The following is a 27,673-nucleotide window of genomic DNA, read 5'->3' on the forward strand; positions in this document are numbered from 1 at the left end:
CTATAACTATATCAACTATTTATAGTGCTATGTGTGGGAGATGCAATTACTCGCTACCCTTCATTGTACAGGATCTAATGGTTCGAAAAACTACCCAGCAATCATAGTAATAATATTATGTTATTTACGAATAAAATGTAATGAAAAATAAATACAAAATTCCATTTCCACCTGCGCGTTAACTTTATACTTAGGTACCTACTACAACATAATATTTTATCGTCGAATGGATGTTTTTTTTTCTACTTCACAGGCTGAATCGGTGGTAAGACCTCCGTTTTTGTCAGTGTCGGTCGCGTGGCTGACGTTCGCTTGCACATTCTGCCTCACACAGGTCGCTCCGACAGCGTTGGACTCGAGGCCTGCCGCGGCCGCGTTATCTGCGGCCACCGTGGCCGCGTCCGCCGCCGCCGTGCTGTCCAGCAGCGGCGTGGTGCACGCCGCCTACGCGCTCGTACCTGTTTTGGTGGCCACGCACTCGATGGTTCCAACCCACGTGGCCGTCGCGTCTTTTGCCACGGCCGCCATGATGGCCGTGCACATCGTGTCTTTGCTCACCGAAATCCAGTGGACACCAAACGCGCAGCACGTCAAACAGGTAAACCGTTAGGTTTTTTACATTTAACTATTTAAGGCAAACCCCCTCCCCCACCTTTAGATATTTCATAACAACCCCGCCAACTGTAACATTCGCCATCTCTCTTCTTCAACTGCTCCAGATTGTCACCAATACGTGCATATTACCTACCTATTGTCCCTTTTTAAATCATCCATCATCCCCCTTTAATATTCAAAATACATTTCTCCCTCACCCCATCCAAACATAAAACATTATACCTATACCCTATTCCATTCAGCAATATAGGATTATTCATATTTTCACTATTGTACATTTATATTATTCTAATTAATGTAGTAACCATTTAGTGTTTGAGAACTCTAAGTGCAACACTATGGCTTAATACAAAACAAGACTTATATAGGTACACGACTTAATCCGCCACCGTCCTATAGCAACATTATTATAATAATATTATGACTGATTATTTTACCATACGAAATACAAAATAGAATGAGACCTGTGCGTGCTTTGAAGTTAGAGAAATCAAAAATAACGGATTTACGAGATTACGTAATGATTTTTTAACAACGCTTAAACAGGCTTTAGCGACAAGTGGATTTTAAGATAGAGATACTTTTGCTGTTGATCGATAATGATATTACACAAATATTTTAATATGTATCAGCTAAGTATTCGACTTGTGCACCTATGCATGGACGTATCACGTATAGTACAATACAATTGACAGGAAAGGTCACTCAACCACGAAATTATTAATATCAGCTACTATATAGGTATCACACGTCATTATGCTAATCAACATACATAATAATAATACGAACGGGACGAGATAATTTAATGGAGATTTAATGCATGCACCGATTGACACTAGTGATACCTATATTATATGCTTTAAAAACATTTTTTATTTGTTCTCAAGAAAAGCGATTCTATACCGAAAGAAAATAATTTTTTTTTCAATAACTTCAACTTAAAGTTACATATTGTACCTATTTTAATTACCAACTGGTAGCTATTAAATTCCGAGTGAAGCGTTGAATGTATTGACTACCATTGGTTTTACAATGATTTTTGTGTATTTTTATCGTTAATAAATAGTGACACATTTTTATACATAAAAGACAATTGAAAAAATTGGATGTTTAAACAAGATATTACGACTATATGTTGTAAATATTAATTCAAAACATATCAATTGTAGGCACTTGACATTAGTCACCATTACATATTTTATTATTTTCTATATAAACAATGACATTTTTAATAATATTTAGACTAATTTTTAGCTATTTACACCCTAATCTGTTTACGCCGTTCTATATAATATGGTACGTGGTATTGACTTATATGGTAATAAATATATGCTAGATACATTATATCATAATATATGTGATGTATTTGGAAAAAATTAATTCAACATACCTAATACGAGTAGTAGGTACCATAATACTAAAAGACAATAAAAAAATTAATTATAGTAATAAAATATATAAATTGTAATATACAATTTTATCCTTTTAAAATAGAGGCGTACGTTCTTCGTTGAGAATCGTTTTTAGTAAGCGACAATTTAACAATGAATTTAAATTTATCACTTCCATTACCATCAACCTACTCAACGACCAGTTACACTCAGTATCTACTATGATAGTACTATAGAGTAGAGTGATTTGCCTGTTTTTGAAAATAATACGTGTGGTAATAATAATATGTACATATTTTATGATAACAGAAATATGAAATCAAATTTCAAACGAGTTAAAATGTAAGTTCATTGTTAGAAATACAGTGTTTTGTTTCAAAACCATATGACATACACGTTATTATAATATATTGACACACATATGTATGTATTTCGATATACTGCAGGTAGATATATTCTGATTACATTATGGTAGAAAATAAAAACGTGAAAAATATCTTCCGAATGGTATCAACTGAAATCCTTGGGAAATAATCGATTTAGCACTATACATATATCGTGGTACTTAAGTGCTTCTGAAATCAATATCATTTTTGATATTCGGTCTAAAGACTAAAATATTGGCGTTTTTGTTTTTTAAGTTCAGTTTGGTTTTACTGTTTCTGCACAAGTACATATACAGCGTATATCTATTGCATTACAGGGTAGTCTCCAGATAATTTGCAAAACGTGTCACGACGAATTAGGTAGAATTTTTTTTGTGGCAGCCATAGAAAATTCGTTGTAAATTATTTTTATACTAACTATTTCTATACTTCTAAAATGCACCGCCTTGCTTGTAGTGCATTCATTCATTTAAATCGTAAATTGTCAATATAGATACAATGACCCAATGTTACACAGCATAAATATTAAAAATAAATTTCATGACGTTCTAAATGAAAAATTTTCAATAATAATAAAACATAGACGATCTTTGATGACGATTTTTATTTGAATTTGGTTTTAAAACGATAGAACATTTTGTGGTCGTTAAAATATAAGTATTTCTTGTCGTACTTGAAATAAAATTAAGTTTTCCATATTCGTATTTATTTATATCACTTAACTAAAATTCATATGACGAAATAATATAGCAGCTTACGAAATTCTCTCTCGGGCACGTTATTGACGTTATTTTATACGTTTACCTTCTTACCCTTTTATTTACTTTAAATTATGTTCCATATTATAGGTAAGAGTTATTTAATCCAAACCTTATTATTGTTTCAACTTATAGCTAAATAACTGATAATATTTTTATAATTATACTATATGCAAATACCTTTATAAATATAATTTACAGCGCCATTCTTTGAACAGTATTGAACAATAATTATCTGCAGGGTTAATTTTTATTTTGGAAAAATAATATTTTCATGTAAAGAATTGAATGTCTCGTAAAACACCACATTTTTAAAATCTTTGCGTACTTTAAATTTCGTGAATTAAGGCAATACTTTATAGTGTAAGTATTTTAACAGTTGTATTTTATTTTTAGGCATTTCAATTTTAGATTAGATTATTAGAAGATAAGTCTCCACAATATTTGTGGGATACTACACCTCTTATCTAAAATTTAAATGCTTATAATTATAAGAAACTATGTAGATTCAATATTTTAAATTTATTAGTTCACATATTAATGAAAATATTTTACTTACTAATTATAGTAATTATACAGGTAAGTATTAATATATATTATAATAGTAATAATATAACTATACTAATTATATTTTTTTAAATTTATAAACCAGCGTGTTTATGGACTTCAATTAATTTGTCAAAGCTAAAAAATATTTTGCCAATAGTATTCACATTATTATTCAATCCTGTAAAGTATTAAATAAATCTATTCAAATAAAAGTATTCAAGTATTTTTTTTTTATTCGAATACAATTTTAAATACTTTTTGAAAGAAATTTTCAAATACGTATTCTGAATAATTTTTTTTTATTCATTAATTAATATTTTTTTTTTTGAACTCATAAAATAGTATATACATATTTGTGATACAACAAATTTTTCTATAATAAACCGGGTTCATTATAAGTTATAAACAATAGTTTTTCTCTTTGAACGAAATATGATTGACCCGCGTTAATTTCCAACCATTCCAAAACTGACAAATATTAGTGGGGGAAAAAATATATTCTAATAGTATTCGAATACTTTTTCGAGTATTCGAATATATTTTTTAAATGTACCTATTTGATACGTATTTGGAATACTTAAATACTCATATCTTCGAATACAAAATAAAAGTGTTCTTTACAAGACTATTATTATTACAATTGCAATCCTGGCTTAAACTCTGTGGGTATACTTACACTGATTCTCTTTAAGTATACATATCAATTACGGTTCAATTGTGTTTCATTTTGTAAATGTGCCCGCTGAAATAAATATATAATGATATTATTTACAGGATATATTATTTTATTTCTAACTATACGAAAGTAGTATGGATAATATATCATATTAGAAATTTACTTTACAGATTAAATCACATAGTATGGTATTATATTCAATAGATATTTGACATTTAATGAAATCATGTTTTAATATATTATTATTATATTTATTCTTTTGTTATTTTTGTGAATTTCGTTGTAACTTAGTCAACATTTATAGAAAATTAAATAACACAGTAATAACCCTATCTGAAAATTGTCCATAACAACTCGAGCAATACTTCATACCCTTTCCTAATAAGAGTTTTGAATATTTTAAAATAGCCATGTTCTGAACTCTGAAGTTTGCTCCTCTAGTGATGTTTGTATTATCATTAACATTTCCTGTATTTACGCCCTTTTGAAAAGCCTTGAGCGATACGAAACAACTAAACCGGAGAAACTGGAGGATGAACATTGTATGTTCTAGGTTTAATACAATACATATATACAGAAATACTTTAGATCATTTGAATAACGATGAATGGGATCTTTACATATGTTTCAAGTGTGTTTGAATTGCAAATAATGTTTATTTAAAGACATTTTTACGTTTTTTTTTTATACGTATATTTTAAGAAACTAAACTTTTTGTAATAATTTCAATTTTAACAAAACTTAAGAGTTTCGAAATACGAAAAAAAAATATCTATTTAATGTTATAGAGATGTATGCACAATTTGAACACAGGTGTTTTAAATGATTGATATTTTTTTATTTATATACATAATCCATTATAATGTATGCTATAATATTATACATATTTTTATACAAACAAAGTGTAATAAATACACTTATACATTATATAGTATTATAGTCACAAAAAGTATTTATTTTTTTTTTAGTATTCTTGAAATCAAGTATATTAGATATAATCCTTCAGAAATCTTTATACAGCACGAAACTGGATGAAAATTATTCAATATGCATTGTATTGTATCAATATATTGAAATACTCTATAGATTATTTTTTATTAATATTATAAAAAAACGAAAAATTAGAATTGTATTATATGTGCATCGCGGGAAGCTGTGTTTGTATTATATTGTTATAAAACAATAATTGGCATTTATTTTGTTTTTGAATTTATATTGGAACGCGATTTTTGAATGCATATAGTAATGTATTAAAAATTTAATTTCAATTGAAAAATTAAAAATATAATTTATATTTTCAGTTTTATTACAATGACAACTATATGAAACTGCGTTTTTTTCAGATGATAGCTGAATTAATACTATTGTTCTCGGCCAGCTCCACTGGTTGGTATTACAAGTTTATGACACACAAAGCCAACAGAATAATGTTTTCGGGCACCAGGACATGCATTGAATCCAGAATTAAGCTGGAGTGTGAAAAAGAGCAACAAGAACAACTACTGCTTAGCGTCATACCAGCGTACATTGCGGCTGAGGTATGTACTAAATATAGTGCCTTAAAATACTGTATGATAGTACCTATATTATAAGAAAATAAATACAAAAGATTAACTAAGATAAAATGTCCACTGTCCACGCATAAGAAAATTAATACTACAATTTATATAAAATGTATTTGTTTAATTTGTCACGGACAGTGCAGTGCAGAATCGGCTAATATGGAATAATATTATTACTAGTAGAAAAACAAATTACATTATAGCAATATAAATATATCAATATATGATAAAATATCCTTAGAATTAGAGTATTCGCTCAGAATTGTTTTCAATACATCGATTTATTATTGAATTCAAATTTAAAACATCCATTACAGTGACATACTCAATGACGAGTTACACTAAGTGTCAAAATCTTGACACTTACTATACAGCAGAGCAAGACTCGTCTTGATTTTTTTTTAAATATATTTTTACAGAAGTATAACAAAAAATAAATGCATAATATTTTAATGCATGAAATATAAATGTATTACATAACGTATGTAGAAGGTTATACAGATAATATAGTATATTGTTTGAAATATAATTTTAAGATCTAGAAAAACCTGTTTATTGTAATAGTCATTACAATAATTTCTTTAGATATCAAACTACAGTGAAAGAAAATCAAATTAGCTCATTATTTTTAATTCCAAAGAAGATGATATAATGTAATTTGAACGTCAAACTAATATTATAGAATTCATTTGAAAACTTTGGAGCAATGTGTTTGAACTATAAATACATCATAATTAGACAAAACTTTAGACATTCTATTCCGTTCCACGTAGTAAGGTTTATACCTGTATAGGATTTCTGTAAATAATTTAGTACTATCCAAACATTGTAAACTCATTTTAAATATTTTTTTGATATTTCAGTCTAGTCGTTTTTTCAATAACAGTAGTTTTAGATTCTGAATGGAGTGATTTTTTTTCCTTTATTGGTGTAACATCAATTACACAGGTTATTAGCTTTAACAAGAACTTTGTATAAAATTATGTTTTGATAGTTTGAAAATGGACCAATATTGCTTCGTACAGGTTGTTAGGGATGTTGAAGTCTTTCCTAGCTTCGTTGAAGTTTGGGCAGTAGATGATGGAGTAGTTTGTATTGCATTTTGGGCCATTATGGGTAGGCTTGTCTCTGCCATAAGGTGTCCCTGTGTGAGTTTTGTATGCGGCCAATTTATGAATGTATTGATTTTACAATGATGTGTGTATACATACCTCAAAAATATAAAAACACAATTTTGTTTTTTTATAATTATTTTATGTTAAAATTCGGATGAAATTACATGTTAAATAACCGATGATAACGATTTTGGTTATTTTTTTGTAATTTTATAATATAAATTCAACTTACCGGCTACCGTATTAATAATAAGTAATAACAATTGATATAAACATAATATCCACACTGACAAACCGTCTCCGCTCAGAATCGTTTTTCAGATACAATGATATTATATCATCGAATTAAAATTTAATATACCATCCATTATACAGTGACCCACTTGTAACCTACTGTATAGCAGAGCAACATCCACTTTTTTGATAATACATACATACCTACTAATTTATTTATTTAAGCTATTTTTTTATACAATATAAATAAAAATTAAGAATTTATGAAAAGAAGTGCAAACGACGTCTTCTCCATATCGGATACATTACGCCCTTACGCTTGAATGCGTATTAAATTTAAATATTATAATAATAATAAAAAGAAATGAAATTAACTATAATAAAGACCGTTTCTTAAATCAGTTTTGACCGTTTTTTATTGCAAAGCATTTATGATAGTTATGATGACTGATAAGTATATATGATATGTAGCCTGCTGACTAAGTGATGAAACAAAAATAATATAAAATATATGGCCTGTTGGTTGGCTTAAATAAACTATATAATATAAAATATGTGGCCTGTAAGCACAAAACAATGTATTAAAAATGTATATAGCCTGTTGGCCCAAAAACAGTATAATAAAATGTATATTATAACCTGCTGGCTCAAACAATGTAATGATATTTAATAATATGCGGCTCGTCAGCCGATTACTTGAGTGTTGGCATCCGATAGAAACTTCAAACCAGAACGTTATCGTCTCAGGATGCACAAGTTTTTTATTTTCAAATAATATTTGATAAACGAATTTAAAAAAACTGAATATTGAATTAAAATACTATTGAAAATTTCATTGTAAAATATTTTAAACATTAATGCAAGTTTTTAAATAGTCTGTTACATAGATATAATTATTTGTCTAAAGTAAATTTCTAAAATGTTTATAAACATTAAGCAATATTAAAACTGTATAATTTAACAATGTAACCTCAAAAATATATCTATGATTTATAAATATAGTTAGACAATTTTTTTTTTTTTATTGAGCTTAAGCCCGGCAACTATGGCTATTAGCTAACTAATTTTTATTTATAGGTTGTTTCAAAAAATATCATTATCATAATAATTTATTGACGTGGAATCACGGTATAGAAGATAATATTATTATTATTATTATTATTATTATTATCATATTATTATTATCTTCTATACCGTGATGACATCATACAAATTAAATATTCTATATGCGTTAGGTATAGTTAAAATCATTTAAATAATATCCAAACCATGTATCGTGTTTTCGTGTGTAACACATTTTTAGTGTACTTATACCACTGTATCAGTACTTTTAAATCAACTGAGCTTTTTGTTAAAAATATCGAGCATTTTTCAATAGTCTGAGTTCAACCGTATTCTATTGTATTTTGAGCTAACAACAGTGTTCGAGTATAGGTAATTTAATCGAATTTAGAAATAGGTACCTAACAAATAACAATATACTATTCTATCTATTATATTCAGTAGGTGCCTATGTGTGGATAAGTATTTTAAAAAACACTGATTGTTGTTAATAACGATATATTTTGGAACTGTTTCAATTTACTATTGACATGCGTTATGACTTATGAAAGAACCTTTTTTTATCTTGCCTTTAAAAGTTTAAATATGAATCAGTCGTTTGAGAAACCCGATTAGTCCCAGAACCCAAAGTTTTGGAAAAATGAAAATAACTTTTGTTACTAGTAGGGTTTATCTCGATTCCTAAAATTTATACCGCTATTAAAAACTATTTTAGAAGATGGACAAGTCGGGATTCTCTTTAAAAATTTAGATTTACATATTTATATAAAAATTCTACACCTGCAATAAAACGTGATTCCATATTTGTGGACATATAAGGTTTCTCAAACGACCGATTCATATATACTATACTTGTAATATACCTTGTAACATAACATAATTTATAATTGTTCCGTAATTTAAATGATCAAATATAAAATAACTAACAACAATACTCGGTTATATAAGTTATTCATAACTAATATATTATATATGAACATATGATGCTAAATGTTTGTATACCAAGTAAATTAACTTTATTGTTGGTTTCCAAAATCAGGCAGCGGTGTTCATAATGTATTTAACAACTATTGTAATAGCGGTCTTACAATAATAATTGATAGCAATATATACTGATAATGCATGTAGAAACATCTAAAATAATTAAACATATTCCTGAGGGCTGAGAGAATAGGAATTATTCATTTTTGTAAGAAATTATATTATATCACATAGTTCTAATAAAATATCATCGAAATTTTTATGCATTTAAACATGCAATTAAGTTATAAAATATTAAATTCAATAATATATAATTTCCATTATACGTTTCTTTTAAGTTTAGAAATGTATGTAATACATAGACAACATTTTAGTAATAATAAAGTTGAAATTAATATTAAAATAGATACGGTTTTGGGCTGGATACAACAATTCTTTTTTGAAATCTTGATGGATTTTTCATTACAGTACCTTGGTTACTCCTAGCAAACGATGCCATAATGCATAACAATATAATTAGGTACGTTACCATAGCAACAAAAAAAAAAGTACTGACAAAAACATATGATCTATGGTTCATTGTTTTTCCATACAGCGGGGCAAATATCAAGTAGCAAGACACGTTTTTTTATATAATATATCTTATTATTAACGAATATCATTTATTTATTCTTACATCAATACTATTTTACTTGTAAGCTTATTGTAACCGTATGATTAATATTGATAATCACTAATAATAATCAACAAGTACTTTTTTAACATGCGTCTTTGTATTAACCCTATATACCTACATAATAGTAATTTCGTGTTACTGTTGGTTGTTAGATTATTACGATTAAAATAATATACATGATACAATTAAAAACTGAGCTTTTTTCGGAATGTGAATTTGATAATTTTTCATTATTCTATAATATACGACTACTCATAAATTAGTTTATAAAAAACAAAATTTTTTCAAATATTCTTACATTTTATCTGTAGTTTATACTATGTTTACTAAATATTAAGAGGTCTATTGGACCAATCATTATTTTGTGTTTGAAGCAATGTTAATTATTTAAGGTTTATCGTTAAAGTCTAATGTAATATGTATACAATCCACTAGCATTTAAGTGGGTACTTATTAGGAATATAGTTGTAACTTGATTGCAAATAAAATGTAGAAATTTTAATGGTCTTGTTAAATTTGAAAAGCAATTATTAAAGATTGGGAAGAATAGCAATAAGGTCAAGATTTTGACACATTTTATGTAGGACTTCAAATGTACAAAGTATACAAACTACAAAGAAGCTATATAACGAGTGGATTCTATTATCTGCAGGTAGGTATTTTTTAAAATATACTTTTTTGATGACACTAAGCTTTGTGAACATAATATTTATAGCTGATTATGCCATCGATATTTGAATGAATCAAATGAAAACCCTTATTCATAATATATTTCTTCGTATAAAAAAAAAATTCTGCATTAAAATAATAAAACTATGCATTAAAAATATTTAGAAATAGTCAACAAATATTAAAGCTGATTATAAAATACTTTTTATTTTTGTATTTAATCCTTAAGAATATTTTGAACTAATACACTAGTGTTAGTGCTAGTATATTATACTAAAATACCTATTTATATTATATTATTATGTTATATTTCTATTATATTTCAGAATATTCTTATTGATTGTTACAATTTTACCGGAAACCTCAATACTATTTTAGATACACAATCACATATTGTAATCTAGTTTGCAATATGTATCAAACTTTTTTATAAGATTTAATTACACAATTTATTTTTTCATTCATACCACTAACAACTAACAAAAAAGAAAATCCTTAAGATATTAATTGGCACAAAGTTTGCTAAACCTAAAAAAATAAATAAAAGTTATTTATCTGATCTGGCAGTACCTATAATGTATACGTTAGTCTTGAAGATGGAATTAATTGTTTCGTAAATGAAAAAAATTATTCAGGTGTTAGGTCTTATAATTCAAAATGTTCTTCTTGTAAATGCATAAAATATAAATAATTCATTTGAATACTGTGACATTTGGATCCTATGCATTATGATTGATTTAACTGTAGTTTTTATTTCATAGTTAAATCTATGGTGCATAATCTGTAGCCTAGTGTAGATACTGGTTAACGAAATATTTTTAAATGGGTCATTTGTATTGAATTTATCACAACTTTTATTTAATTTTAAGTATCTATTATATTTATTTATTTATTTAAAGTCATCCATTTTGAACAAGAGAGGGATAATTAATAGATTTGTATAAAAATAAAAATGTGGCTCGGCGCGGCGCAGTGGCTGAAATCAATCACGCGACATAATTGAGAGTAAGCAACAGTCGCTGCCACTAGTTCTCGGATGGGTGACCACCCGGGTTCGTAGTTTCCCAAAAACCTTGCCAAACATTCACGTGTTCCTAACCGACTCTACCAACCGTCTCAACCCTACTGTACCTACCAACCCTACTGTAGCAACCCTACGAACCTACAGGCTAATGACTGTAGTCGTCGAAGCCTTAAACTAAATAAAAATAAATAAAAATGATTGATTGAGTGCTATTTATTATTAATTATTAATTATTTAAATACTTACATTTTACACAAATATCAAATTATTTTTTTTATAATTTAACGATGCTTTCAAAATATTACCTGATCTTCACAATATATAACTAAGTACCTATATCAAATATAACTTTTTTGAACTAATTACAATATGCCGGATATTCTGATGAGTTTAAGTGAAAAATGATTTAAACAATTCAGTTTCAAACAAACTTCGCTTAAAACCGTTTTGTTTAATGATTTTTTGTTTTTAAATTAAAATATATCAAAACATGAAATGTAACCTACCTACCTACTCCAGTATCCAACTAAATTCTTATGTTAACTTTTATTTAATTTTTATTTTACTAACCTTAGATATAATAGCACTTTAAACAAGATAGAAAATATTAAATACTTATTTAAACAAAAATAAATAGTATCAACCAGTCGTGTTTACGATGATCCATGAATGATATATGCTTTGTTGACAAATAAACGTTTGATTTTATAATGAATGAACACAAATCATTTTAATGCATGTATAATTTAACAATGTGACAAAACATTTTTTATTAAAAAAGGTAGTTAAGTTTTAATAGGGCATTGTCTTAAAAACAACTGTTTTTTTTTTTAATTTCTTATGCAGAGCGTTCAATTATTCTAATATTTTTTTATAATTATTGAATATTATATATTGAATAAATGCCACCAGAATATAATTAATATGCCTTACTTAGTATATTTATCAGGTAGGAATGGAAACTGATAAATCACAAAATTTTGGAAGTATCCCGTTGAAATTGTATTCAACTAATATCGTGGTACTGAATGTAAATTAGTATTTTCAACTAGTAGACTGTAGTATATAATACCGCTTGAAAAATGATAGAGTATTCAATATTTATAATGACTATATATCATATAGAATTATAGAAATGTATAACAGAAATACCTGACGAATGAAAATAAAAAAAGGTGGATAAGTGGATGTCGCTCTGCTGTACAGTAGGTTACAAGTGGGTCACTGTAATGGATGGTGTTAAATTTGAATTCAATGATATAATATCATTGTATAAGAAAAACGATTCTGAGCGAAAACGGTCAGTCAGCCTATGATTTTACCAAGTATATTTGATGATATTATTGTGAATAAAGTAATTTATATATAACCTATTTACGTGGAGCCTTGTTTTAAATTTTCAATCCTTAGCCATAAAAGTTAAAAATTTATAAATTTATAAATTTTTAACCACAAAATAATTAATAAATTATAAATTTGATAAATGTTGTCAAAATTTGAACTTTAAATGCTTATAAAAAAAAACTGTGACTATGTATTTTTAATATTTTTCAACTGCTATTAGAACGATATATCAGGAGCCTTATATTAAATTTTCACGCTTTTTTACCCAACAAATAAAAATTTATTGATATTTATAGAAAAAAAAACTAAAAAAATTGAAAACTGACAATGGCCGTAAACAGCTCAAAAAGAGTCAAAATATTTTGTAAATTTTATGGTGTATAGAAAATGCTAATATAAACATTCAGTCAAAATGTCATGTCCCTACGGTCATTTGTTTTAGAGTTACATCAAAAACCAAAATCGATTTTCTCGAAAACAGATTTTGCGTAAAAATTCCCGTTTTTCCTTAATTTTTCTTTTGTTTTTCACGTCGCTTGTGAAAACTACTGGGAAATTTTTACTTTTGACCCCCCAAAGTACCAACTAAATTCACTTTCCTATCAGAAAAGTTACTATTGAAGAAAATCCAAGCACTTTTACTGTCCTAAAAGGTGATGACAGACACAAAAATAAAAATAAAATAAAAAATAAAAAAAAATAAAAAAAAAACACACATCATTGTAAAATCAATACATTCATCACTTCGCTCAGAATCTAAAATAATACTAGTTAAAAATATTGTGAAGAAAATTATTAAAATGATATGGGTAAATAATAGAATAAATAAACTTGTCAGGAAATTCACAAAAATATTATTTTAAAAAAACTTATAACGTTAAAAAATAATTTATTTATATTTTTATCATCAAAATTAGATTTACATGTTGGCTATTTTCATTTTTCCAAAAAAATTTAATAAAATTCTAAATTGTTTGTATTCGGTATCAAAAAATAAAAAATGCTACGAATAATGTAATATTTAAAATCAATAAAAATTTTTTTTTTAATATTACAGTTATCTAAGGTTTATATAAATTTTCACATAATTCAAAAATAATCTAACTGTTCATAGATGCAACAAATCATGAACTTTTATAGTGTTATAGGATGAACGTAAAAATATTGTTGAAATTATCTTGAAGAAAGATTTTAGATAGTAGCTGAACAATTATTGTAGATTTTATAGTATTTGATTTGATTAAAAAAATGTAGTGAGTATTTTAAAACAACAAAAACTTATATTACAATGCTAACGTTTAATTATACGATATAAATTATAAGTAGAAAATGTAGACTCTTCTTTTAAAATTTTCAAAGATTTCAAGCCCATTTTATAAAATAAATGCGATATAATGATATTGATATATACTACATTAAGACTATAATATTATCGTCAAACAATCAAATAAGTATTATCTTTTTAAAAACAATTATAAATTAAACAAAACAGCTTCTTTATAAATTCATAAAAACGTAGTCTTATAGTTTATAAAAACTTTCTAATATTCTAATATTCATATCAAACAGCTGAGGTACTAAGTGAAAACTTTTGACACGACTTTTAATTTTTCTGTAACAGTGTGCGGTGGTGGTACTACTGGTACTACATTTTTAAATTCCTATCATAAATAATAATATGTCATTAATTAAATTATTATCACACGGCGTTTTGGATAGGCATTTCAGGCACATCACTGTCGGGATTCCATTTTACTGGTATCTTAAAGGTGTTATGTGCTTTTAATAATAATTTGTATAATATGTTAGAGAAACATAACTATTCATTACCAATAATATAACTAATCTGATCACAAGACGGTCGATGGTATAGGTTTGACCGTCAAAAGGAAAACATAACTGGAAAGGCACTCATCATAATATCCAAAAATAAACCAGTAAATGTACAAGGTACATTGAATAAATAAATAAATAAATAAGTAAACAAAATATATAAAACATGTTTTAGAGGAACTAATAGTTTCACCATTCGACTCAAAGACTCAGACTAAAAATATCTGAATAATAAGTGTCTAGATTCACAATTATTGTAGTTAACTCTGAAATTTAAAATGCACATTGACGCACAAACTACAAAAATAAACTTAATTAAATACTAGCACGAGTTGTTTTAAAAAAAATCTTAGAATTATTTAACTTATAAAATTTATATGACTTAACAAGGTGGTAATAGATCAAAAGACTTTTACACATTTAATCCACTTATATACTTATAGTGGTGACGATAAATAGTTATTTACGTTCTACTAAATTAAAACTAATTTTCCATTATATTTTCTGTACCATATCCTTTTATAAGATAAACTATCCGCAATATTAAATTTTTCTTGATAAAGTAACCATTAACTTACCTAACTATTAGGACATTCAACGGAATGGTTTTATAAATACTTCTAAATTCTAATAATTATTTAGAATTGATTCTTATTTTACCTAGTTTTCATTACTTTTTAAATATTCAAAGTTAAGTCAACAAGAAAACGAGAAGTAAAATACAATATGTCATTTTCAAAATAAAAAAAATAAAAAAATCATAAAATCGGTATTAGGTCGTTTTCATTGAAAATTGGTCATCTCTTAATCAATAAAAAAACCTTAATTTTTAAGACGTAGTGTACGTAACTGCAAAACGGTGCCACTCCAACACCAATTTTTTTTCTGTTCGGAAATATAAAAAACTTATATTATTTTTAAATATTATATGGTTTTTGGACCACTATATTTTAAAAGCGTAAAGGTTGCTAAGTGCCAAGATTAACTGGACAGGTTATGTTAATTACTTTTTAACAAAATAAGTAAATGAAAATCTATTTTGTTAGTAAGTCTGATGTTTGTTAAAACATACCATATATAATTTAACTGATAAATATAATTAACTTTACATGCGCCATGCTATTGGTACCTATATATATCATACTACACTATAATTTGTATTTGAGATATTATAATTTGATTGTTGGAATTATGCATAACATATAATATTTGAGTATTATGAAAACCACGTTGCCATGTTTTTATGATGGAATCTTTTATTACTGACCTGTGTGCTATTATACCATATGTTATTTTTAAATTATGTATGTTATCAACATCATCAAGCAAATTGGATAACACACGTTACTTCGACACTCCTTGTAATAGCGTATTGATCGGTTGTCATCAATCACACATATTTAATAGGTTATTGGTAATAAGCATACCTACATCACGCGCATTCAACACTTTTTTGAAAATTATATTATTGATTTAATAATTAAAAATGCACCCGTGTTTGAGTTAATTTTTAAAATATTATGGTTTATTTTATAATAGATTATTTTTAAAATACATTACATTTTAAGGCTGAGATATTTAGACAAATACCTACAACAACAAAACTTTAAAAAAAACTCTAAAATAGGTGGCTATCAATCTTAAACTCTATTTCTAACTTCTTAAATATCGGTTCGTATCTTGTTTAATTTTTATTGAAAACAAACAGATGTACATAACTATTATTTAAAACTAAATATTATACTATACTCATTTCATCAACATTTTAATCCCTGAAAAAATGTTGTTATTCCTCTGCAGGTTTCCCGAGTATTCGTGGTTGACAATAAAACCAAAAAATATAATATATCTAGGCATGGTGTTTTTTTTTTTACAATATGAGACGGTTTTATTTATGACAAAAAATGTATACATTTTTAATCTAATTAAAAAAATATTTTAGAATATTGATATAACGTCATATTATATTTAATATTTTGTTTCTGTGCATTTTGAATTGAATTGGTTCATTTTCATGATTTGTATATTCAATTTTAATCAGTTTTTAATCATTTGAGCAAACTTTTTTTGTATTTTATATCTATTAATTCGTATACTGCAAATCTGCTATCGAATAATGTTGAGAAAAAATTTAAATTATAATAACAAACCATGAAAAAAATAATGTATAGGTATAAGTTTTTTTTACTTTCTACCTACCTACCTATTTTTTTATTAAATGCGAAATAATAATATAATGTAACAAATTGAATTACATTATTATATAATTTTTAAAAGAACATTTTAAGTATTTTAATTTTACATAATTTCGAAATTGTATTTAATAAAAATACTTCATCGTTTTATTCAGGTACTCACAGCTACAAAGTTTCACATACTTTTTGATATTTCAAGAGTATAAAATGTAAAACTTTATAAATAATATACTAATTATTTCTCTTTCTGTAAAAATACATATTATTTCTTTTCATTTAATTCAACAGAACAAAAAAAGTTGAAAAATGTCTGGTCATGTGTAATATCATGTTGAGTGTTAAACCGTAACCGTTATGATTTCTAAAATTGATAGATAAATTAGTAACAATAAACGTATATTAAAATGTTATTACATTATTGGGGTCAAAAGGAAATTAATTAAATTCGAAAATCTATTTAAATAAATTAAAATTATGTCTATCATTCATTTTTGAAGATAATGAAACCCATTAAGTTGCATAAAATGTATCAATTTGTTGGTATTTTATATAATACATTTACTGATAACTTTTAGTTTATATTTTAATGATTGGTTTTAGGTTAAGAGAAGTATAATGCTTAAAATGGCTGATGCATGTCAAGATGACGTAGCAAATAAACAAACAAGATTTCACGAGATGTATGTGCAGCGCCATAATAATGTTAGGTAAGATCCAAATCTTTATTATAATATTTTTGTGTGCAGGCAACTTCAAAAAATATGAAAAAATATAGTCTTATTAAATCACGGATAATATGTTTTTACGATTTGTTGCATAAATAGACCAATGTGTAAATATGTTACTAAAATACTCAACTCAAAAACTAGTAGTTAAAAGTTCCCTTAGTGGAAAAATGTCAACCTGTGAATAAATTATAAATATTAATAATAATAAATTCATTTTAAACAAAACGTAAACATACGTAATTTACTTCGAGGGAAGAATGATATGTTTAACTTTAGTTTCATCAATATTACTCATTCAAAAAATTATGTTATATTTCCCGTTTTCAAATCAAATATTCTAATAAAATTATTTAATAGATTTTTTTTCATAATTAATTGTTTGTATAGCTATAAGCTACAACAAGTAATCTATTATAACTATAGTGTACTATAGACTAGTATAGATCATATAAATAATAAATACAAATATATCATTAATTTTATATATTTAAATAATCTTGTATCTTAACATAATTATAAACTCTACTCATTAATTTTCATTAGAAGCTCACTGCTAAAATTAACATATTTTATGATAATTAAATTGAATATAATTACAGATTTTTTTTTAATTACAACGGTTTTTTTATATTTGTGTAATTAAATATTTTGTAATAAATCTATTCTAAGATATTAAGTTAATTTATGTGTTGATGAAATAATATTAAAATTTTAAATAATTTTAATTTTTTAGCATTTTATGATTTTTTTTTTTTTAACACCTAGTAAAACTCAATATATTATGCTTAACCATAAAATATATTAAATGATATCTTTGTAATGTAATTATTAATTTTGAATATTTAACTTCTGCATATATTATCTTATTTTAATATATCCGTGTATAACAGTTCGTTATTACCAAAAGCATGTAATTTAATTTTTAACGTGTTTTTTACTAGCTTTAATATATAATTATTCTAATATAATATAAATACTTAGCTAATTGCATTGCATTTTTTTGTGTGTGATTACTTGTTGGTTTTTTTTTACTCATAAACCAGAACAAAAAAATGTTTCATGAAAAACCAACGTCGCCAATTACCTTAAAATTTTTGAAACCGTATATATTTATATTATTTATAATAATATTTAAGTAACTTATCACGCCTTAACCTCTCTTAACTTTTATACTATTTATATTGTATCCTATATATTTAAATTTATTTAATCGTTTTTATGTTTAAAGCATTTTGTATGCTGACATAGTAAATTTCACTCCATTATCTGAACAACTATCGGCGTCTGATCTTGTGAAAACTTTAAACGAACTATTCGGACGCTTTGATCAAATAGCACAAGTAAGTACATTTTTGTGAACAACTTTTCTTGCATAATATTTCAGGACTTTTTCTGTTTGTTGTTGAAATTAAAGACTAAAGAACAAATGTATGATGTAAGATTTACTTTTTTTCTTTTTATCATATACTTTATCGTAATTATACTTTGCTTAAAAAAATTGTTTGGGTAATCATAAAACGTTTTATTTTCAAATTATCATCTTAAAACATGACATTAGTAAATTTAATTTATGTATGCCTAGTAATTTTAATTGTTAAATGCATTGTACATCGTATATTAATATGAATTTAAGTACACAATATATCAATGGAGTATGAAAGGATTTAGGAGTAAGTTGTATGTATTATTGTTAACCAAATTAGATTGAGACGTTCTTCTAATATTATTAAGTAATAGATTGACGATATTCCTTATTTTGATACCTATTTAAATAAATGTGAATTCGAATAGGTTCTCACTACTTTATAGCTCGGGTTGTAGATATACTAGTTGCACAACTGTATGAAATAAATGGACTCTCTCATAATTGCATTATCATAAGAATGAATAACTACTGAACGCTCCTTATGTGATATTTTTGAAACATCAACTTTAGCAACCATAGTCTGTACATAATATACCTTATACTAGTAGATGGAGCATATTATAGGGCCAGCGGGATATATATATATATATATTATATACAGTTAAACACAGTGTATTGTATCGTGTAGTGCGCATACGCTGTATAATTCAGTAACACCTGAACAGCAATGTCATGTCTGACCGCTGGAACTACATCCATACTCCGTCTACTAGTATAAGGTCTATTAGTCTGTACAACAGCTTGTCGCTAGGGTTCACTACTTACTTTGATAATATTGAATAGGCTTTTAAAACAAAATGTAGGAAATGTTTGGGGGGATATGGAAATTATAGTATTAGCCCCTAAAGCCCCCCCCCCCCTATTTGCGTCCATGGTGGTTACAAAAGTTTGACAGGGTCATCGCTCCTTTCTTAATATTATAAAAGATACTTTTTTTTTTTTTTTTCTAAGCTAGTCAATTGTAGGATGGTCTAAAATTATTATATTATCTTTTTTTTACCAATTAAGTTGATTGAATTTTTCTACTTGCTGTCTATAGCGTTATAATATTTATCTTGATTTGATTACTCTGCAGATTGTGTTTGATTTTATATACTGTCCAGAAATAACTATGCATATCTATTTCAAAAATTATCCTTAGAAATTATTAAGACATTTCAATACCACTATTTCTATTTAATTCTTTGGTTAGCAATCAAAAATTTCCAATTAATTTGACATGACCATTGAATTTTATTTTTATTCTATTGTTTGGCAGCTAATTTATCATATTAATAAAGTTATTACATAATATAATATTATATTCCAAATAAATGCATCATGGTTATATTTAATATTTGTAATAATTCAGTGTTTCTTACAGTTTGGAATTTCTACGAAGGGTAAATCCTACGGTTTGATTTCATCGTTGTATCATTTATTACAAAATAAATGTACATTTTTATGTTTCGTTATCGGAATTTGCAGCTATATTGACGACATATTTTATCTCAAATATTTTGGAACACTTCTAGTTATTCTCACATTCTTATCGTTTTATATGCATACTATATTTTTAATTGGACATCATTTGAATACCTGTGTTGTAAAGTTAAAGTTGGTCTTCAAGATTGGCTCTAGTTGTTCTATATTTTTATTTTTCAGATAGCTCTACTGCTTCTTTCATAATTTATTAGTTTTTACCGGAAAAGTTTCTTAGTTTCTTTATTCAAAATAATGTTATCTACTCGTGGTGTTTGTTTTCATAACTGATGTTCTTTTATAAATATTTATTTTTAATATATATAAATATGAGGGAAATGATTGGTTTGGTCATATTTAGTTTTTAATCATATAAATATTTATTAATACTAATAACGTGGTTGATAAATAATTTACTACCAACAAACTTAAATCCCTCTCACCGCCAGTCGACTGTACATTTTAGACGAGGACTAAGCAATATTTCAAACTTGTAAAAGTAATTGGAGGGTGGGCATCGGAAGATTTAGATATCAAAAACAAGACAACTTTTAAGATGAAAAACATGGAAACAAAATTAATATGATTAATACTATCCGAACATTTCATTGCTATGATAAAAAATCTAAGAAAATGTAAATTTTTAAGTTTGGTTTTAGTTGATTTTGAAATGATGCTGGTGCACAGATTTGGGGTTGAGCAAAGTATAAATAATACATAACAAATAATAACAAATATGTTATTATAATATATAGAATTAGATTTACGTTATTTTTATTTTATAGCAATAATGAACATATTGTATAATAGTAATCATTTAAGCACCAATAACCATTACTTTAGTCGAATATTAAGCCAATCTAGAGTTTTTTGATCGCCCTTATACAGTTGTTATATTCCTCCGACGAAAATTGTTTCCGGGAATTCTACAACAATAGTTCCATAGGTAGTATCTACTTCTCCAATATTTCTATACTCCATGGCCTTCTGTTGTGTTTGTACCCTTTGTTCCGGCTAGTTTGCTTATAATACTATTTCGTGTCTTAACTTTGCCCTTGACCCCTTCTAGATGTTGTTTAAAAGTTAATTACTTACCGAGATACTTGAGTGCATTTTTTCATGGTTTATCAATGGCAAGTTTAATTACCTACAAGCTACTCCAAAACTTAGATAAAACAAAATGGAAGTTTTTTTTATCCAGATTAAGTGTTGAATGCCAGGATTTGAGTAATGTACCTTGACTAGGTGCTCGATCAGTATATTTTTCCAATTTTTTGAAAGTTTTTGTTTGGACTTCCAGCTCCGCATCGTGTGCGTACCTAATACCTATATACATTTTCCTGATGATCGCTATATCAGCTGTACAAAGATTAAATATAATTATTGTTAAAAAGACAAGTCTCCCTGTAAGAGACCATTCCGAAAATATTGTTATTTTATTTATTTTCTGTTTAGGTGTCCTTAAAATGTAGAGTCCAATAACATGGAATCAATATAAGTCATGAATCGTTTTGCGTTTCTAAATGGTAGATATATTTAGGAAAAATCCACATTTTCTAACCGTGACATATTTACAAGTAAATCTAGTAAAACAGCTTTTTGTTTCGTTCTTTCCAAAAAACCATTATCAACATTTGATACAATACCTGCTCTCAACAGATTTTACTACCTTGTCTTCTAATGCTTCCTAGATAAAGCATTCTCGATTTACAACTGTATCATTACCTATGCAACCCTTTCCAATAATTTATAAACATTTAAGCAACAAAGATATCGGTCTGTAATTTGTTTATTAGGTACAAGGAAGTTCGATAATACAATCACTGTAGTTTTACGTTGTTCTTTAGGTAAAACATTAAAATATGTGCTCTTGACATATAAGAAAATATTAGAGAGCCAGAGCTCACCACTTGGCCGTAGGTGTTTAACAAACATTCTTCATAAAACTCAGACCGACTTCGATGTGTTCAACGTTGAAGTCCTGCATATTTTTACTGACTTTTGTAATTATTACCATATCATTATTGTATATGATACTCTTTTTATATTAGACTTTGATGTTTAGTTCAAAGCTACAATCAAATATTAAGGATTATATGTCTGCCAATTATATACTTTTTGAGGAGTTTTCTCAAATAAAATTCTGTCGGTTTAATTTAGAAACTGGATTAGCTTAAGACGTACATGTACACCCGTCCGCCAGAAAACAAATTATTTGGTAAATAAAAGGAACAATTTTGTAATTAAAACTTTTGAAATTAATCGGGAGTGATCTGAATATTTTATTTTCGACACCTGTTGTTACTTATACGTTAAATTTATTTATTAAAGTTTAAAAATTGAATGAATACTAGCCAGTAAACAATAAACTTGGCTGTGAATTAAATATAGTTAACTGCCATCGCCTTTAAAATCATATTATGTTCTATATCTATTATAATGTACTATTTATTTAATAGAAAAAAACTTTGTAATTATATTTTATTCTAATATAATATCATTAGAGGTGTTACTAATGCCCAATGGTAAGCTTTCTCAACCATGCTTATTATTGTTATGAATTATATCCTAATCAATAAATGTTCTAAATAACTGTATAGATTGTTTATATTTTAATAAAATACCTATACATATATATATCATAAAACTCATCGTGACAATCGCCCGAAAAGTTTAAATGTACCAATATACGAACTAAGTATACTAACTTATAATTGATTATAATTACTTTTATTAATTATACATTATAATAATATTATACTGCGTTGCTCTGGACGATTTAAAAGCGCTGCTATATTTCACGTGCATGTAATAGGTATATGCCATAATAATATTGTGTTATTAATTTGGTCAAATAGTAATAATTGCCGAGACGCATTCGTTATGGTTATGACAAATTTAATCACATCACATGAGGGCTTGACAACCAGCGATGAGTAGGTGACCGCAATAACGCAATGATTCAAATAATGTTTTGTCTACTAATCATGCAGGACCGGCAGTATAACTCGACGTTTTCGATGTGTTTGAGATCCACGCAATTTTTTTTTAAACCAATAAATCCTTTGTCAAATTGCTTTTAATATTATATTATATGTATTATTGTTTTATCTACAACAACCGCAACGAAAAATCGATTGACCAATAGTCGTTTGTAAGTGTCATCGGAAATTTTGAATAAAATATACCTACATATTACCACACCACGTGTATAGTGGTGGGATCTGGAGTGTGAAAGACAACCATTTAGTCGTCAATTACCGCATTCTCAATATTTTTGGTAATTATTATAATGCTTATTCATAAACTATACAGTTGCTACAAAACAAAACAAAAAGCACTACAAAATTGTCGTAACTGCAGGTTATTTAATATAGAAATATTAGGCACTAGCTACAACCCCGCCTTAAATATTGGTCACGCCTGTGTACCACATGTCTTCGATCATATGCGATGTACCTACCCATCTTCCGTATGACCGTATATATACAATATACATAACTAATATGTATAATGATATGGTGAATAATTCATATATTACGTATATTATACATACCTCAATTTTGTATAATATACTAACCTATAACAACTGTTTGCACAGCTTGAAGACTCACAAAACTATATTCGAATTTCAAATAGAAACAAGTATATTTAGCTAATTCATCTTGTAAAATATTTACTCAGGTTCCTAAATTAGAGCTCTACAAAAATCAATCATATCGGTAAGCCGAAAATACGTTATGAATAATATCATAATAATTATTATTATGGCTAAATAATGCGCGTAAGTTGTTTTCAGATACAATGCGCGATGATACAAAAGTATATAAATAATAAAAAAAAAGTTACTGATGGTGGACATCGTGCGGTGAGGTACACTGCACAATATTATGTATGCTACACGCCTAAACATTTGTAAACTATGAATTGTGAGTAGGAATTTTACAGCATCGCATCATTATTTGTGGCCCCGAGGGCCCCTCGAAATGGGCGAAATGAGTTTTCCTTGCCACAGAGGTACACCACGTAAGCTTTGTGCGCTGTACGCTTAGTCCCGCGAGCAATATTCTATATGGATTAGAATCGCATAATTATCGTTATCATAATACATATTATGTACACGCGGAAATTCGCTATACGGAGACGTTATAAAGACTCATACACTCCCTCGGAAATGATGTTATATTATTTGTATATACTTAGGTATACCTATATAATAATACGCCACATCGGGTTTACTGCATGCAACATTCTGCACGAGTAAATAAAGTAAATACATTAACATTTTTTTTTTTACATTTTCTTAAATGGTAAAAGGTGTATAGACTACGTGATTTTGTGATGATGTAATTTTTTACACACGACTTTTGATTTTTTAGAATATTGCAATATAGCCTTTTTCTAGATTATAAATCCAAACAATACTATTCTTAACAAAATCAATTTTGGTTACTGTTATTCAGAAAATAATGTTATTCTATACCTATTATAGTGATTTGGCATTTTTAAAAACTATTTATTTTAATATTATTTAGACACGTGATTTAACTTGTAAACTAATTTTGGGCTAAGTATGAAATGTAATAAGTTAAAACCCTTTAATTGCAATTGGCATTCCAAAAAATAATCAAGTAGGTAGGTAATTTCTTTCCGGACCTCAAGATACATAATTTAATTTTTATTGCAAACGTTTAAATTTTGAGTAGAAGGTATTATGATATCTAAAATATAAATATAATCACATCGGTTGCATATAAATCTTACATAAAATATCTGGTTTGTTTTTAACTGATTTAATTTTTATTATGCCCAACATAAAATTGATCAACATGAAATGTAAAAATAGCAGTTAAACACATTGTTGTCTGTGGACAAAATTGCACAAAGGCCAAAAACTAACTCCGCATTCCAAAAACTGTGTGAAACATTTATAGATGTAAATAAATTAATCTCAAATTTAAAAAAAAAACCGGGATATAATATAAATGAGTCCAGTGTAAATAGGTAGGTACCTACAATGTGTCAATGTTAACCTGATGCAAGTTAAGTTGTGGTTGATGCTCAAACAATAATAATAATTACTTCCTTCCTTCCTTCCTTCCTTCCTTCCTTCCCTTCCTTCCCTTCCTGGCCATGCTACTCTCTCAGAGTTCTAGACGTCACTACGATATTCCACCACTTTTCTCTGTCTTGCACAAATTCATTCCAATCTTCTGTCACTCCGTCAATCCATCTCTTTCTGGGGCGTCCCCGTGGTTGTTTTCCTTGATATTTCCATTCAAAAGATAATTATTCACTACAAACTAATTTTTCTTTTTTTTTCTTTTTGCGGTATTTAAAATTTTAAAAATGTATAAATCCTAGTTATGCCACTAATTATTATAATTTAACATTACTTAGTTATATAACGTTTATTTAACAAAATACAATAGATAGTAAGTGTTTATTGCACAAAAACAAAACGAAATAGCACATAGGTAATTAAAAAATTATAATTCGGGACATATATTTCATTTTGTATCAAAAGTTACAATTTAAGTTTCAATTTCTTGGCTTACATTTCAAATTATACAGTAATCTGGTTATTTCATAAACATCTGATATGATATAAATTATGTAAACATTATTGATTTATATTGTATAATCTATTATAAAGTCAAAATAATTTATGTATTAATTAATTTTGTTATTATGTACTTGGAATATGATTAGTGGTTAATATTACATAATTCAGATCCTATGTGAAGATTCATTATTGGTTATCAACCACTAATCAAATCGTACGTACTATAACCTTACTCACTGTCTGTAGACTTCTTAAATTATAACCTCTAAAGTATGTGATTATTAAATTAAATTATAATCTAAATAAAGTTGCTGCTCGTCGTCTGCATCCGATCACAATTAATATTACATATTTATATGAGAAATTGAGAACAATTAGGTAATCAATTAAAAATGCATAGGGTTTCTCACACGACTCTACTTAGGGGTTATACTTACAAGTAACAACTAAATAGGTTTAATAAACTAGGTAGCTATTATTTACGCTAGATATTTGGAAAAAGTTCTAAAGAAAACTTCTATAAATAATAATAAACATGTTGATGTTAAACATACAATTAAATTGATTTTCCTGACTTTAGTACGCCAATGAACATAACAAACGGAATATTCCAAAACTATTTTCTTGATCAATTATAAATTGTGTGTAACGTTTTACGAGATATTGACCACTAAAATAGGATTTACCATTGTGTTACCAGGATAACCAGTGCATGAGGATAAAAATCTTAGGTGATTGTTACTACTGTGTTTCTGGACTTCCTGTATCCCGACCAAATCACGCCTACAACTGTGTCAACATGGGGTTGCAGATGATAGAAGCGATAAGGTGAGGAAAATGGATTGAGCGATTATGTCGCCATTTATAACAGTAATATTTGTTAGTTCTTGTTTTATCGAAACGGTATGTCTTATAAGTAGCATTCTATATATTATTGGACTCTGCTCGAAGTCATATTGAACGAGTACTGAGTCAGCCAGACAACTTAATATTATCACAAAACCTATTGAAAATTTGTTGAAAATAAAAAATGTTGAGTGCCTAAATAATAATGATAAGAATAATTAGTTTAGTGAGATTAAAACACTGCCGTTTACTAATAAACGTTGTCTCATTCTGACAAAAATTGAATTTACCATTTTTAGTTAAGACATATTATAATATATTATACTAAATTCCGCTGTGTAAAACGTGAATTTGTGGATACAGTATATCCAGTTGATTATGTTGTTGCGTAATTAAGCTTTACCAGGAAAAACAACTTCCTGATTTTTTTTATTTTAATCTTTAGTTAAATTCATTTTTGACAAATTGTTTAGTAAGTAAATAGCCATTCGTCTGTGCAATCTAATTAATTGCAGACATACATATTGTTCGTAAACTTGGTTTACTTTTAATTTCCCAATAATAATTTTTTTTTAA

The 27,673-nt window shown here is 26.9% G+C and overlaps 1 protein-coding gene across 2 annotated transcripts in view; it reads left to right on the top strand.

The window, feature by feature from the left end:
• LOC132941566 (adenylate cyclase type 2) overlaps positions 1-27,673 on the top strand; it is a 71,544-nt gene that overhangs the window by 32,003 nt on the left and 11,868 nt on the right. For both annotated transcript variants that reach the window (XM_061009673.1, XM_061009672.1), the window contains exons 3-7: positions 254-598; positions 5,719-5,913; positions 17,671-17,777; positions 19,027-19,138; positions 26,952-27,079. In XM_061009673.1, coding sequence (XP_060865656.1) covers positions 254-598; positions 5,719-5,913; positions 17,671-17,777; positions 19,027-19,138; positions 26,952-27,079 — 887 coding nt within the window. The remainder of the gene's footprint in view (positions 1-253; positions 599-5,718; positions 5,914-17,670; positions 17,778-19,026; positions 19,139-26,951; positions 27,080-27,673) is intronic.

Source organism: Metopolophium dirhodum, chromosome 3 (genome assembly GCF_019925205.1).
Source record: "Metopolophium dirhodum isolate CAU chromosome 3, ASM1992520v1, whole genome shotgun sequence".
NCBI lineage: Eukaryota > Metazoa > Arthropoda > Insecta > Hemiptera > Aphididae > Metopolophium > Metopolophium dirhodum.